This window comes from Mercenaria mercenaria, chromosome 9 (assembly GCF_021730395.1).
Source record: "Mercenaria mercenaria strain notata chromosome 9, MADL_Memer_1, whole genome shotgun sequence".
NCBI lineage: Eukaryota > Metazoa > Mollusca > Bivalvia > Venerida > Veneridae > Mercenaria > Mercenaria mercenaria.
In genome coordinates this window covers 26,523,441-26,537,451 of record NC_069369.1, presented here as the reverse complement: position 1 = coordinate 26,537,451, position 14,011 = coordinate 26,523,441, and the positions used below count along the sequence as shown (strand labels likewise).

The following is a 14,011-nucleotide window of genomic DNA, read 5'->3' as shown; positions in this document are numbered from 1 at the left end:
TAAATAATTTTTTGCTGAAAGAAGTTTATAGATTTACATTAAAGTGTTTACCATATCTTTACTTTATCCAGAGTATAAAAACATTAGAACCGCACCACGAGAAAACCAGCATAGTGCATTTGCGACCAGCATAGGTCCAGACCAGCCTGCACATCCGTTAAGTCTGGTCAGGATCCATGCTGTTCGCTAATGGATTCTCTAATTGCAATAGGCTTTGAAAGCGAACAGCATGGATCGTGACCAGACTGCGGGGATGCTCAGGCTGGTCTTGATCAATGCTGGTCGCAAATGCACTATGTTGGTTTTCTCATGGTGTGGCTCAATTTTCAGATCTATTGCCTGGAATTTTCTCAGAGTCTAAATCATTTAAGGTAGTTTTGCACGTTTGAAAAACCGGAAGTGATGGCTAAAGTCACTTATCCGGAAAACGTAGAATAAAGCCTGGATTCGGCATACGGAAATGAAAATCAGTTTATGAATTAATGGACACCTGTGAGTAAATTTATTACAGTGACACTGTTGCTATATTTCTAAAGTCAAAATATGATAATAAATCATATGACACGTTAAAAAATTCAAAATAATATCTTAAAATTAGCGTGAAATGTACGTTTCACTTTAATCATGGTCAAATATCTTAAAAACAAGCACACAGACCGATAAATTTTATTTCACCAAATCATAGGCTATGTGTTTATTTACAACTGTGAGAAGTTTCATCAAAATCTACATTGTAGAAAAAATTCTATTTGCGAAAATGTTATGAAAGTTAAGATTTTCCCATAGACCCCCATTATGAAATATTGCTTGAGGTCCAAATTTTTCAAATCAGTCTAGCAAAAAATCATGTACACTATTCTATCTTTTTTATTTGCTGAATTTTCTAGGTATATTCTAAAGTTTTGAAATATGGGTGGTTTTCAAAATAATGAAGCAAAAGTGTGACATAGGGGTTGAAAATTCAAACTTATTTCTTATGGTGGTCACCTATTTTTTATTATAGCAAATACTTCATATTTGAAGGAAATAACTTTGGGGAAGTGTTGAGAAATGCCAATCAGAAAATATTTCAGCCTTTAATTCAAAAGTTCAGTGAATTTCCAGTAAGGTGGGTGATAAATGTTGCATGGTTTTATGACAAGGAAATATGTATTACAGTAATTTTTTCAACATAAATGATAAGTAATGGGTGTATGTGTATGGTTTGAAACTTATTTAATCATATGTTTGTGGACATTGGTTTTTAAAATCACCCTTTCTGCACAAATTTGACATGAAAATAAAACTTTACCTAGAAAAGTTGTTGCTGAATGCAAAATAACTATCATATATTATAAACCAACTTTTTTCTGACATGTTGCATGTTTATAAACCACATGCCAAATTTCAAGAATGTCCAATAATTCTAATTTCTAGAATTGTCTACTCAAAATTGAGTTATTTTAAAGATGCACAGGGGACACATACTGAAGATCAGTGTAATATTCATCCATTATTAGTTTTCTATTCATAAAAAGACTACTGGTAATAAACTTTAGACAAATACTATCAAAAAATAGTTTATTCCACAAAATAACTACAAAATTGAAAATTTTCACTACAAAAACATGAAAATTCAACAAAATGTAATGCTTTTAAATGAAAAATAAGTGACTTTATACATAACTAACACACTGAAATCATTTAATTTACATGAACTGCTTATTCATATTAGAAAAATGACAAAATACCATGCATGATAAAAAGGAATAGTAAAATTCATACATACTTTATAATGTTACTAAAAAGGGTGCACAGGGGACAAATTGTATCAAATATTTATTCATAGAATATGTTCATGGTAAGTAAAATTCTTTTAACTACATAATATTTACTAGTGAACCTTTACATATTTAGGTAAACTTAAGAGCTTAAGAAGCAATAAAACTGATGTTTCCACTTTTAAACTTGAAAATTGGCAACTTCGGAAAAAAATGCAAACAATGAATTTTTAATTGTCCAGGGTTTCTTATATAATGCTAAATTATCAAGTAATGCCTAAATTTTGCATTCACACTGCTAAGAATATAGAAATGCCACCACAAATTACAGTAATGCTATGATAATTGATATATGTCAAAAAAAGGGTGCACAGGGGACATCACTTTTGGCTTTGTGAATGTTTAACAGTCAGTAATATGTGAAGTTGAAGGCTGCTTTTGTATCTGTTGTAACTCCCTTTCAAGGAAAATAAAGTAAAATCCCATTTTATTTAAAGAATAAAAGAAATCTGACACTTAACAACTGAAAAGGTGCACAGGGGACATTTTTAGGTGTATAGACATTCATCAAGTTTCTGAGAAAGTCGATTTATTAAAGAAAAAAATCATACTGTGTCTTCACAGCTGAAAGGATAAAGATCTTAGAAAAACATTAAGACTTTTGAAAAGTAATAGGGTTATGAAATTGTAGTGTTCAACATTTAAATTTAGTATTTTTTTCACTATTTTTCGTGAAAAGGGTTCCATCACAAGATGTGAAATATTAGTAACAATAAGATGTAGGTAATGAAAAGAAGTATTTTATTTAAATGTGCAGAGTTTAAGTTACATTAAAAAGCCAAAACTGTAACAATAAATCATGGTTTTAAAAAGTAAACCTCAGTTGAAAACTATACTTCATGTAAAATGTCACACTTTTTTGGGTGCACAGGGGACAAAATTAGCTATATAATTTAATATAACTTTAAAACTGCTTGAGCCATCAAGATAAAATTGCACACATTTATTGAGTACATTGATTTGGATATATTTTGCTCCAAAACACATTCTAAAACTGAACTGAATTGAAGTAAGGTGAGAGAGAAGAAAAAGCTTCATTATTTTGAAAACCACCCATATCAGAGTTTAATCAAATTCTACATTGTAGAAAAAATTTCAATCCAAACGTGCAGAACTACTTTAACACCATTCTGTCTTGGTTGAAGAATATATTTTAATATATGTAACAAATGCAGTTTTCTTTGTTATTTTGTTTAACAAGTTCTACTTGGGGATTATTAGATTTACATTTTAGAGAACTTTTAAGAGTAAAAACTGTTCAGTGTTTTGTACGGTATATTATCAGCTTCAGAATTAGCCTTATGTTCAGGGATTTGATTTTCAGAATAATGCAGTTTATCTTAATTAAAATCTTTAGTTTCAGAGTTTAATGGCTTCTAAATTTTAATTTTGTCTGATGCCTAAATATCAATTATCTCTTTATTTTGCTCTGTAATATACTAAAAAAAATTAAAGATTTACAGTTAATAACAAAGTTAAAGAAATACAAACTTTCTTCAGGGGTCAAGACAGACCTTTGCGTCCGGCTCGACCTCCACCAAAGAGAGAGCACTCACCTGTAAGACAAGCACCACAGCGTCCACAACCAACTGACACAAAACCCCTGAGACCCCAGCCAGCCAGACCACAGCCTCCTGTTAACAATAACAACCGTACAGGATTATCTGTCAAAGTGTCCGACCCGGTACTGACTGGTACGACACATTCTAATACCAAATCACATGTGAAACCAAGTCCGGTTCCTACTCACAAACCAGCCTTACCAAAACCACCACTGAAACCTAATAAAGGAGCCAGTAACCAGTCTGAATTTAAGACAGAGGCAAATAATGAAACACCGCCAGCAGAGAGTAAATCGAGATTTGGTCCAATTTTCAAAATTCCCAGTTTTTCAAAGAGTGACAAACAAGGAGCACAAAACCTTAAACCAGAGGCAGAAAAGGCAGAAGAGGCTCCTGTTGCCAATATTGTGAAGAAGAGAGAATTAACAAGAAACATATCAAATCCAGTGTTGATAAGTACAACAGACAGGAGGTCAAAACATCTTGTAAAGCTTGAAAATTTAAACGTTACTGCTGCTCCTTCACAAGAAGACTTTGATGCTCCGCCTCCTCCGGTGCCACCAAAAGTCAGTTTAGCAAATGAGTATGAAAATACTTCTACAACCAGAAGAAATCGTCCTTTACCGCCACGTCCAATGTCTATGCCCGAGAGTGAATGTGGTGATGATGTACATATTGGAGTTAAAGATGGTCGTAAATCTGCTGTCTTGGCGACAGGTTCACCCAGAATGCCCCAGAGGCCACCACCACCACCAGTTAAACCGAATGTAGATAATACCAGAAAAATGCTTGAAGATGAATTATCTAAATTAGATGACATAAACATAGAAATACCACGTGACAGTCCTGAAAAACAACTTCCAAACAATTCCTCTAGTCCTGCAATTAAACCAAAAAATATGAAACCAAAACCACGCACAACAGTTTCAAAGAGTGTTGATACTAAGAAGTCATTACATCCCAAAACTGCTGCTAATAAAGCAAAATCTGATACAAAACCTAACCCAGCCAAGTGGGCTGATAATGAAAAACCTATATTTAACCCAAAAGCCAGACCAGGTCTTTCTTCAAAGTCAAAACAAGCCAGTCAGTCGAGCAACCTGAAACCAAGTGAACCAACTAGAAAACCTTCCACAGAATCGCTGGACGATGATCCAGATGCCGGTGCCGCTAGTGTTGCAGGACTTGCACAAAGATTTGAAGTTCAAAAGAAACCTTTATTAAGTGATAGAAATGTTAAAAGAACTCAGTCTCAGGGTGCTGCAAAAGCTCCTATGACTCCTCCAAAACCAAAGTCAGGTGTGAAACAAATCAGAAGTGTTGATGTTTGATGATAAAATAGTATTGTCATGTAACAAATGAAATATTAGCCTGTGGATAACTATATATACCAGTAGCTAAATATGACATTGAATCATCATACTGTAAAAGCAGATATTTTCGCTGGGTCAAAATTTCGTGATTTTTGAAATTTTCATTATGTTCGCGAAATTGTAAAAATAGTATCCTACTTGAATTTTAATTATAATTTCTACTAATTTTGAGTATTTGTGTGGATTGATTTTCGCAAGATGTAGGGCCTGGCGAATATTGCGAAAAATTAAACCCTCTCGAAAGTTTCTGCTTTTACAGTAATGCAATTATCATGTTAAGATATGTTTGCTACAAATGTTACTTCATACATACAAAAATAGTCCTTTGATAATCAGGAACTTGTATTTGTCAACATCTTAAGTCAGAAAGTTAGACTTCGAAATGTGAATTTTAGTTTTTGTCTCACTACGTGCAAAAAGCAAAGATTATGCAACACTACTTTTTATAGGTACTGAGATCCCTTTAAGGAAATTAAACCAAATTGCAGATTTCACATTTAAAAGTAAATCTTAAATGTCTAACTTACTATGTGGTTGAATATTTGCCCATTCCAGATGTTAGGTTCTGTTTAAATGTATAGAACTAGTACATTATTCTGTTCAAAGGCAATCAGTTTAACGGTTTTGTCTTTTCTTTGTTGCAGAAATACGTAACATAGTTCCTTGCTTGAATTTTTATCATATTTGTTTTGTTTTCTTAAACTTCTGAGATCTTTATCCATGACTCAAAGCATCTTTTACAAAGTGTTTTATTCTTTTGAAAAGTTTTAAAATGTATGTTTGACTTTGAAATGTTCAGATGTTAAAGTGGAGAAAATAGGACATGTTTTGTAGAAATCAGATGCACTTCTTCTCAACAAGTTTTCGGTATTTTGACCCCCCAAGATATTAAATGTTATTGTTGCAATATGTTTGTAAAACTTACTGACTTTCATTTCCGGTAAATTTTACAACATATTGCTAAAATCTCTTGAAAAAAGAAACATAGATTTCAAATTAAAAATTCTGTTTCAAACAAGGAATCCAGTGACAGAATATTCATTATGACAGTAATACATTCACTATAATTAATTATGTCTTCCCATTCCGAGGGAGACATTTTGGTTTTGCCTTTGCTGTCTGTGTCTGACCATCCATTTATATTTAGCTTGGCCATGTATATTTTCACAAAATCTCTTGCCAGATTTCAATGAAACTTCACGGGAATGATGTCTTTGGTACATACCTTTGGCACATTTGTTCCGATTAGTTTTTGTGGAGTTTTGGCCCCTTAAAGGTAATTTTTGTAAAAGAATATGTCTTGACCACTCCTTTACTATCAGTGGGATTTTACTTAAACTTCAGTAGAATGAACAGCACCAAGCTTTTTTCTGCATGTATTTTAGGTTTCACAGTTTATTGATTTGAAATGAGTTATGGCCACTTGATTATTATACATAAAGTTTGTATAGAGATTTTTGTCAGTGCTTCTTCAAAACTTCTCAGATTTCATTGAAAGTTATTTGTATGTAGCCTAATTTTGCATATCATTGGAATGTCCTGCGCAGATTATTTCTTTTGGAGTTATATCTCCTTAAAGATCGTATTTAAATAAAACTTATAAGGACTATTTACTTTTTTGTTGGTGGGTGATTAAATGAAACTTATATTTATACATAAAATTTAGATAGTTCCATTCATGATTTTCAGTATTTTTCTTGGGGAATATGTTAACATCCACATTCTATTTCCTGAAATAAAACTGGTTTAGCAAAACTGAATGCATTGGGAAACATGTTATTTTTTCAAAAACTGTTTAATATATGCAAGGACTTAAATTGAATGGATTTGCTAATTATCAATTTATCTTTAAAGAAAAAAAACAAATGAAATTTTAAATAAGCTTAAAATTTTCAACATACTGTCATTTACCAGAATAAAACAGAGCAGAACAAGCACTTTATTAAACTCACACAATACATGAAGATATATGAGTATACAAAGCAGCTACAACTTTACAAATCAGATCATTTCCCAAGATAACTGTGAACTTGAAACAAGGACAAATAAGGAAACAAAAAATACACATGCAACACACATAAAAAAAAAGAACCAAGAAACTGGCATTTTGGTAGGGGCATTACTACTTCTTACTAGACATACTGCTCAGCGATATATGACCTTTTTTTGTCAGTTCACCGTAAAACCCAATTCATTCATTCATTATACATACTGATTTTACGTTTAATACTTTTACAATGGACAAATCTAGAGTTTCATAGCCATTTCTGATAGGAGCCTTGATATACCTGAAAATAATTAACTATTATTCAGGGATTTTGTCTTATTATTTGCTCGAGCTGATCATCTTTATTCAAATTTTATTTTAAGCCAGTCATTAAATAAAAAAATTTACATTGCAATAAAAGGTGCGGATGAAGAGGAGCATGTACAAATTGTACAGATATACTACACCCATATCTACTGTGATATATTCTGTATCTTGCCTATTTATGTTCATCATTTTGTGTTCATTTTATTTTCATTTTGTGTTCATTTGTCATCATAGTCATTTTGTTAATGGTGAAATTTTATTCATGTACAGATCTTGCTATTTGTTGGAAATTTTTATAAATACCTAAGCTGTCAAAGCTCATTTGTATTTATATCTGACAGCACTTGCAAAACCTGTATTTCATTTAACATGATACTTTATTGATTTACAAGACAGGTTTTAGGAAACACTTGTTACTCTTTATCTGTTTGTATTTTTGTACACATTTTCATACTGCATTTGGTCTTTGCAGCAACTTCTACAACCAAAATCTCATTTTGATTACGGGGTGGGGGCTTGGCCGAGTGGTAAAGATTACCAACGTCAAATCCCTCACTGCTGTGGGCTGAGAGTCCAGCAAGAGATATGTTACTCTCTCGTGTGAGAAAGCTTTCACACAAGTTTGTGGTTGTACCAGGTTACTGATTCTTGAAATAATGTCCAGATGGACACATCAAATCTTTCAAAAGGCAACATTAATCCTTACCCTGATAAATTTCTATAATGAACTTGACCATCTTTCAGTTTGGACAGTACCATTAACTGTTAAAAGGGGTGCTTACCAAAAAGATACTGGCTGAATGGCGAACAGTGCAGATCTTGATTGGACTGCATGGATGTGCAGGCTGATCATGATCTGCACTGGTCGCAAAGGCAGAATCAATCTTTTCCAGCATGATACGGGTTAAAAGTTGAAAATCATGATTTAAATTATGTCTGTCAGACTTGAAACACATCAAAACAACTCTGTAATTGAAGTAAAGAAGTGGTTTATGTAATGGTTGTCATTTTTATTGCCATTTTGCATTTTTGTGACAACTTCAGGTCTTGAACATTTCAGATATGTTCTGTCCCAAGGAAATGGAAATAATGTATGTAGTTACTGTAACTATCTAGCTTTAGTTATGTGCCATATGTCTTCAGTATTTTAACTCTAGATTTTCACAGTTATTGTGTGATACTGTTTAGGCTTTGACAAATGTTGTCAGATTTTTTCCATGATTTGAGTGACTTTCTCCCATTTCGTACATTTTTAGACATAGTCTAAACTGTTAATCTGTATAGCCATAGAAAAACATATGATGTAAACATGAAAGATAGTTTTGTATGAAAACATGTAATCTTAATGTTTATTACATTTACCCCTTAAACATACATATAGCTGCTGTTCCTTCTAGTTGACAGCACCAGGAAAGTCTGACATGTTGCTGAAAAATTTATAAACATAACATTTGGAAGTATCTAGTATTATTTAGAATACCAAATTAAATGAACATATGTTATTTGGAAGGTTCTATTTTTGCTGAATAGTGTCAAGGCGAATATTTACTATCATTCCTAATTTCTGTAAAACTATAGAGCTGCGAGTCTCCAATAAAGCTATTTACTATTTATTTTGCCATGATATTAAATATACACATTATAGGAAAATCTTACTCGAACAAATTCCTTCAATAATAAGGTGTAAGATTTTTCAAAATTTCATGCGTGTTCAACAAAAACATGCCAAATAGAAAATAAAATGTACAGTACAGTTTGTTACCTACTTGAATAATTTGCTTCCACTTTTTTTTACACTGTTTAAAATGGATTGATATAAAACCTTCACTATTGCAATTTCTTCACTATTTCATGTTGGTTTGTAAGTGGACCCAGTTTTTACTTATTTTTGGTTTACCAATGTCTGTCCTTATGTAATTATGAAGACTATTCTGCAAAACTCTCTCCTACAATTTGATTTTAATCATTTTAGAATGTGTTTTAAAAAAGTTATGCCAGTAAGACTGCAAATTTTAAGTTTTAGACTAGAATTTATTTGATTTTTTTTGTATATTTGACAAAATGTTTTTATTTAAGAAATAATATATCTCATCCAGTGATTTGTCGTTGAATAAATCATTGTTTGGAGTTCAGTTGCGAAGGAATTATATCACGAGGGCGCAGCCCGACTGATATAATAATACGCATCTGAACGACAAAAAATGATTTATTCAAGAGCAAATCACTAAATGAGATATATTATTTCGATTCTAACACGTTACCAAGAGTACATCCTTGACGACATTAATTAAATGTTTGCCCGTTTTCAATTGGTTTCTTTTCCAGCGCGCCGCTATGCCGTTTGACGCCATGACGTAATAACTGTGACGTCAGAACAGTGATTTGTTGTATAATAATTCACTGTTTTCTGCCTTCTTTGTTTAATAGGAAAATGAATCGGATCGTGTTAGAATAAATGGTAATTCACTGTTATTTATATCAGATTTGCCATAAAAATGTTAGGGATATTGTGCAATATAGATAAACCCTTGAACAAATACTGTTTTAAGTATAAAAAGTTATTTGATATTAGCCTATTTCTTGTTGTTCCTTTTTAAATGATGGCAGTAAATGAGATACAAAATGTGTTCAGGTTAACGATTAAGGGGCATGCCACTAGATATATGTCAACTTTTTTCAAAATATAAGAAGTATTTGTATATACAGAGTCCTCCTACTCACTTCGGCACATCATCAACAGCTTAGTTAAAAGTTTTGATGCACTTTCATTTTATCTCTGTTATTATTTGATGGATTTGCTTCTGACTTAAAAGAGGCGTTTTTCAACATCAGTCATGTGACACAATAGCCAGTGCTCTTGTACTAATATTTTATGATTTATGTCCCCTTTTTACTTAGAATTTTAGGTTAAAGTTTGATGCATTTTCTCTCTCTCTTTTATTACGAAATAGATTTGATAAAAACTTAAAATTGTTGTTTCACATCTGACACCAGCTACATCATATGACACAAGGTTCATAAATCTCACAAACATTTCATTATGCCCTTTTTCATTTAGATTTCATGTTAAAGTTTTTGATGCACTTTCACAGTTATTACTTACTGAATTTGATTCAGATTTAAAATAGTTGTTTTACATCACCACCCCTTGGATATGACACTAGCCCATAACCCTGACACTATTATTTCATGAATGTCTCATTTTTACTTGCAATTTCAGTTTGAAGTTTTGATGCACTTTCACTTGTATCTCTTAATACGATTTGATTTAAATGTATAATAATTAGCATTTGTCATCATATGACCTTGTAATTATTAATCATCATAGGACACAAGGTCCATAACTCCAGCTGAATTATTTCATGAATAATGCCCCAGTTGTAATTTGAATTTCAGCTTAATTTTTTATGCACATTCGCTCTATCTCTGTTACGTGGGATGTTTGATCTTTAGACACAAGTTGCATTACTTAGGCATAATATTCCATGAATTATTCACTTTTAAATTATGTACTTATTTTTGAAACAACATACACATAACATGTACAACAAATTTTTACAGTTCAAATACATGGATTTGAAAACAAGCTAGTAGCTTATATGTCACTTTTAAACATAAAAATGTATGGCATTTAGAAAGTATGGTTAAATGCATTATTACTAAATGGATTCGACTCGAAACTGCTGTCCCATATCAGTTCCCATATGGGGTATTAATCACTCTATTGATAGCTCTAGTTTCATCAGGTATGCCCTATTTCACTGTCAAGCAGGAGTAGTCGAGTGCACTTGTTCACTGACAGCGCTTATTGCAAGTAAAATGTTAAAACAATGATTCATGGAGTCGTAGACAAAATTTACTTAGTATGTCAAATAATTACATGTGCTAACCATTGCAGTAGTCATGCATTAAAAAGTTGATGTCATAATTAAAGAATTTATCTACTACTTATCATGTATGTTCAATATGTACTTTGTAAATATTGTTATGTAAAGTATTTGATTTCCTGACGGCCTTAATGGCTAGATGGTTTATGGTTGCCAACTTCAAATTATTTGCCAACACCCGTAGGAGCCCTAGTGGTCTTTCTGCACCATTAAAATTTGGAATTCAACATGTAACATAACCTTCTATAGTCAAGTGGATAGTGCACTGGTTTCACATGTGGAAGGTCTTTGATCCAAACTTCATGTTAGACAAGATTGCATATAAAATCTCCGATAGTCTCAATGCCCCCAAAGGCAGCATATAGTAATCAGATGGTCTATCTGTCCATTCTTTCTCTCGAATTCCAATTGGTAAGTAAAGAAAAACCTCGGACTTGGAAAGCATGTTGATCATGACCAGCAGATGACCCCTATTGAGGTTGGTTACTCAAAGGTCTAGGTCAGTGTTTTAGTATTTTCTGTGTGACAAGATTTTGTCACAGTTCATGTGGCACAAAAAATTCAAACTGTTTCATGTTTGAATTTTTACTGCTGTCAGTGGATAGGTTTTATATCAAACCTGCTTTCATTTGGTGGTCTATGTTGCTTATAGTGACAGTTCTTGCTTAATGCAATTATATATCAAGTTTCTGTATTAATGTAGTGTGTTTTATACTACGTGCATTAGAGAACAAGATGGGGGGGGGGACTTCTGGAATTAAATGTATTTTCTTATCTTGCAGCATCTTCAGAACCTAAAATTTCTATCATTTTTCTGTAGGAGTTGCCCATATCGGCAGTCAGTGGCAACTGTAAAATACATAAATGACAAATTACATTGGACTTGCCAGTTTCTCAACAAATATTCAGAATTGTGATATATATCTAGAGGCATGAGGGTTAATGTCCAGAAATGTTAATCCTACTGTTACACCATTATACTATTGTAACTTTCTGTACACATTTAACATGATTGTAATTATTCAGTGAAGGGTAGTGTGTATTAAACATTCTACAAATGTTATAAAATGTACAGGGCATTCTACAGATCTGTGTTTAATAAAACAAATTCCAAAGAAAATAAATTCTGATCAGATGCTACAATAATTTGTCAAATCTTTGTTGTTTTAATGTACATTGTTTTCAACCAAATGTTTTATGTTAGAGATGTATAAATATGCTCATTTATCGCATATACTATTTTGTTTAATGCATTATTTACAAATTAAAAGTTACTTGTATAATTTTATGCATTGTTATGAATTCACACACCAATCTATCCGAAAATCCCTCAATGCTGAACTGTAATTTTGCAAACATGGAGCAATAGAACTTTAGGTCCTATGGTTTCTGCTCAACAAATTGAGAACCTTTTGCTTTGTTAGTGTGTAACAGCATTTTTTATGCAAGGTTATCAATTGAATGCCCCCTTAACTCGGTGAATGAAATCAAATACAGTGCAACCTCCCTTGAGCAAATGGCAAGATATGACATTACAACCACACCCCATTTGACATGATTGTGCTAGTTTTTGCGGGAGGCATACTGACAGTAATACACTAGCATTCGCCAAAACTGGGCTAAAAAAAACTGCGAGTTGTAGATGGGTTTTTGCTGTGCAGATCTTGAGAAATTTTATGTACCTTTCATTGTAGAAGTGTTTGCTCCGTGGAGAAACGGACAAGAGGTTGGACTGTATTAACAGACTTTTGTATTGTATAAAAATTTTGTCTTATTAAACAGAAATCTAACTTGTACCTTTGGGTTCATAAAACTGGGAAACTTGGTATTGCAATTTTTCAAGTTATGGTACATAATGGTAGCATCATGCTGCAAACATACAAATCTTGTCAGTCTTAAAAAGTGAGTGGAAGCGATCATGTTTATACATCGGAAACAGGTAAGTGTCCCTACAAGTCACCAAAATGGAGACTATTTGATCCACATCCATCTGCCACAAAATCAGTCTTTCCAGGAAACGTGGAGCAAAATTGAGAACGGTTAGTTTTTGGATTTACACAGTTTTTCAACAGTATTTCAGTTAAGTAACAGCTGTTAGATAACCAAACCAGTGTTCCTATAATCTTTATCAGTACAAACTGGTTTTCTGCAAGTAACTGCAAACTTCTTCGCATGAATCGGAGGTGGATGATGAATTTTAGACACAATGTCTTATCAAATTGTCATAGAGAACATATGCCTCACCTAACGATCAAACTCCCCAACCCCGCCATACTTAAATCTGCTGTCTCCCTATTGAGCTAAACAGGCAGGCACTACACAGGCCACTTCATTTTCTAGGCCATTGCTATAACAACAAAATGTTCTACAAATTCTATTAAAATTTTCTAATGTTAAGCTGTCCAACTTGGTTCCATATGCTTGAGCTCGCCATCCTGTCCCTGTGTACTGCATATTTATTGTTCTACCCAGAATGTTGAACCCTCTAATCAAACTTTGGGTCTAACAGTGTATTACAGTACAGACCATACCTTTTCACATAAAACGTACAAAAGAAATGCTAATCTGAACTTATAAATCTCATGAGATTTCCATCTGAAAGAGGGTTATAACTGTCTTACATGTGATACCGATTCTCTAACAGAAGATGCTTTTGTAAAAAAGCGCACGTCTCCCCAAATGCAAAGTCGTATAGGCAAGAAGTCAATAGGGGTCAGGAGCGAAAGTCAAAGAGACACTGATGGTTGGCTGCAATAGGGATCATCTACTTGTCATGTCCAGTCATCCCGCTAAGTTTCAACATTCTTGGCCTAGTGGTTCTCAAGTTACTGTTCAGGCTCCTGTGACCTTGACCTTTAATCAAGTGACCCCAAAATTAATAGGGGTCATCTACTCTGCATGTCCAATCATCCTGTTTCAACATTCTAGGTAAAGTGGTTCTCAAGTTACTTTCCAGAAATGATTTTACATGACCAGGCCCCTGTGACCTTGACCTTTAATAGCTTGACCCAAAAATCGATAGGGGTCATCTACTTCGCATGTTCAATCATCCTAT

General features: G+C 33.1%; 1 protein-coding gene across 3 annotated transcripts in view; it reads left to right on the top strand.

Annotated features, from left to right (window-relative positions):
- LOC123546764 (disintegrin and metalloproteinase domain-containing protein 12-like) overlaps window positions 1-12,241 on the top strand; it is a 70,272-nt gene extending 58,031 nt beyond the window's left edge. For all 3 annotated transcript variants that reach the window (XM_053551072.1, XM_053551073.1, XM_053551071.1), the window contains one exon: window positions 3,321-12,241. In XM_053551072.1, the coding sequence (XP_053407047.1) occupies window positions 3,321-4,713 (1,393 nt within the window). In that variant the 3' untranslated portion in view covers window positions 4,714-12,241. The remainder of the gene's footprint in view (window positions 1-3,320) is intronic.
- Window positions 12,242-14,011: the final 1,770 nt, after the last annotated feature.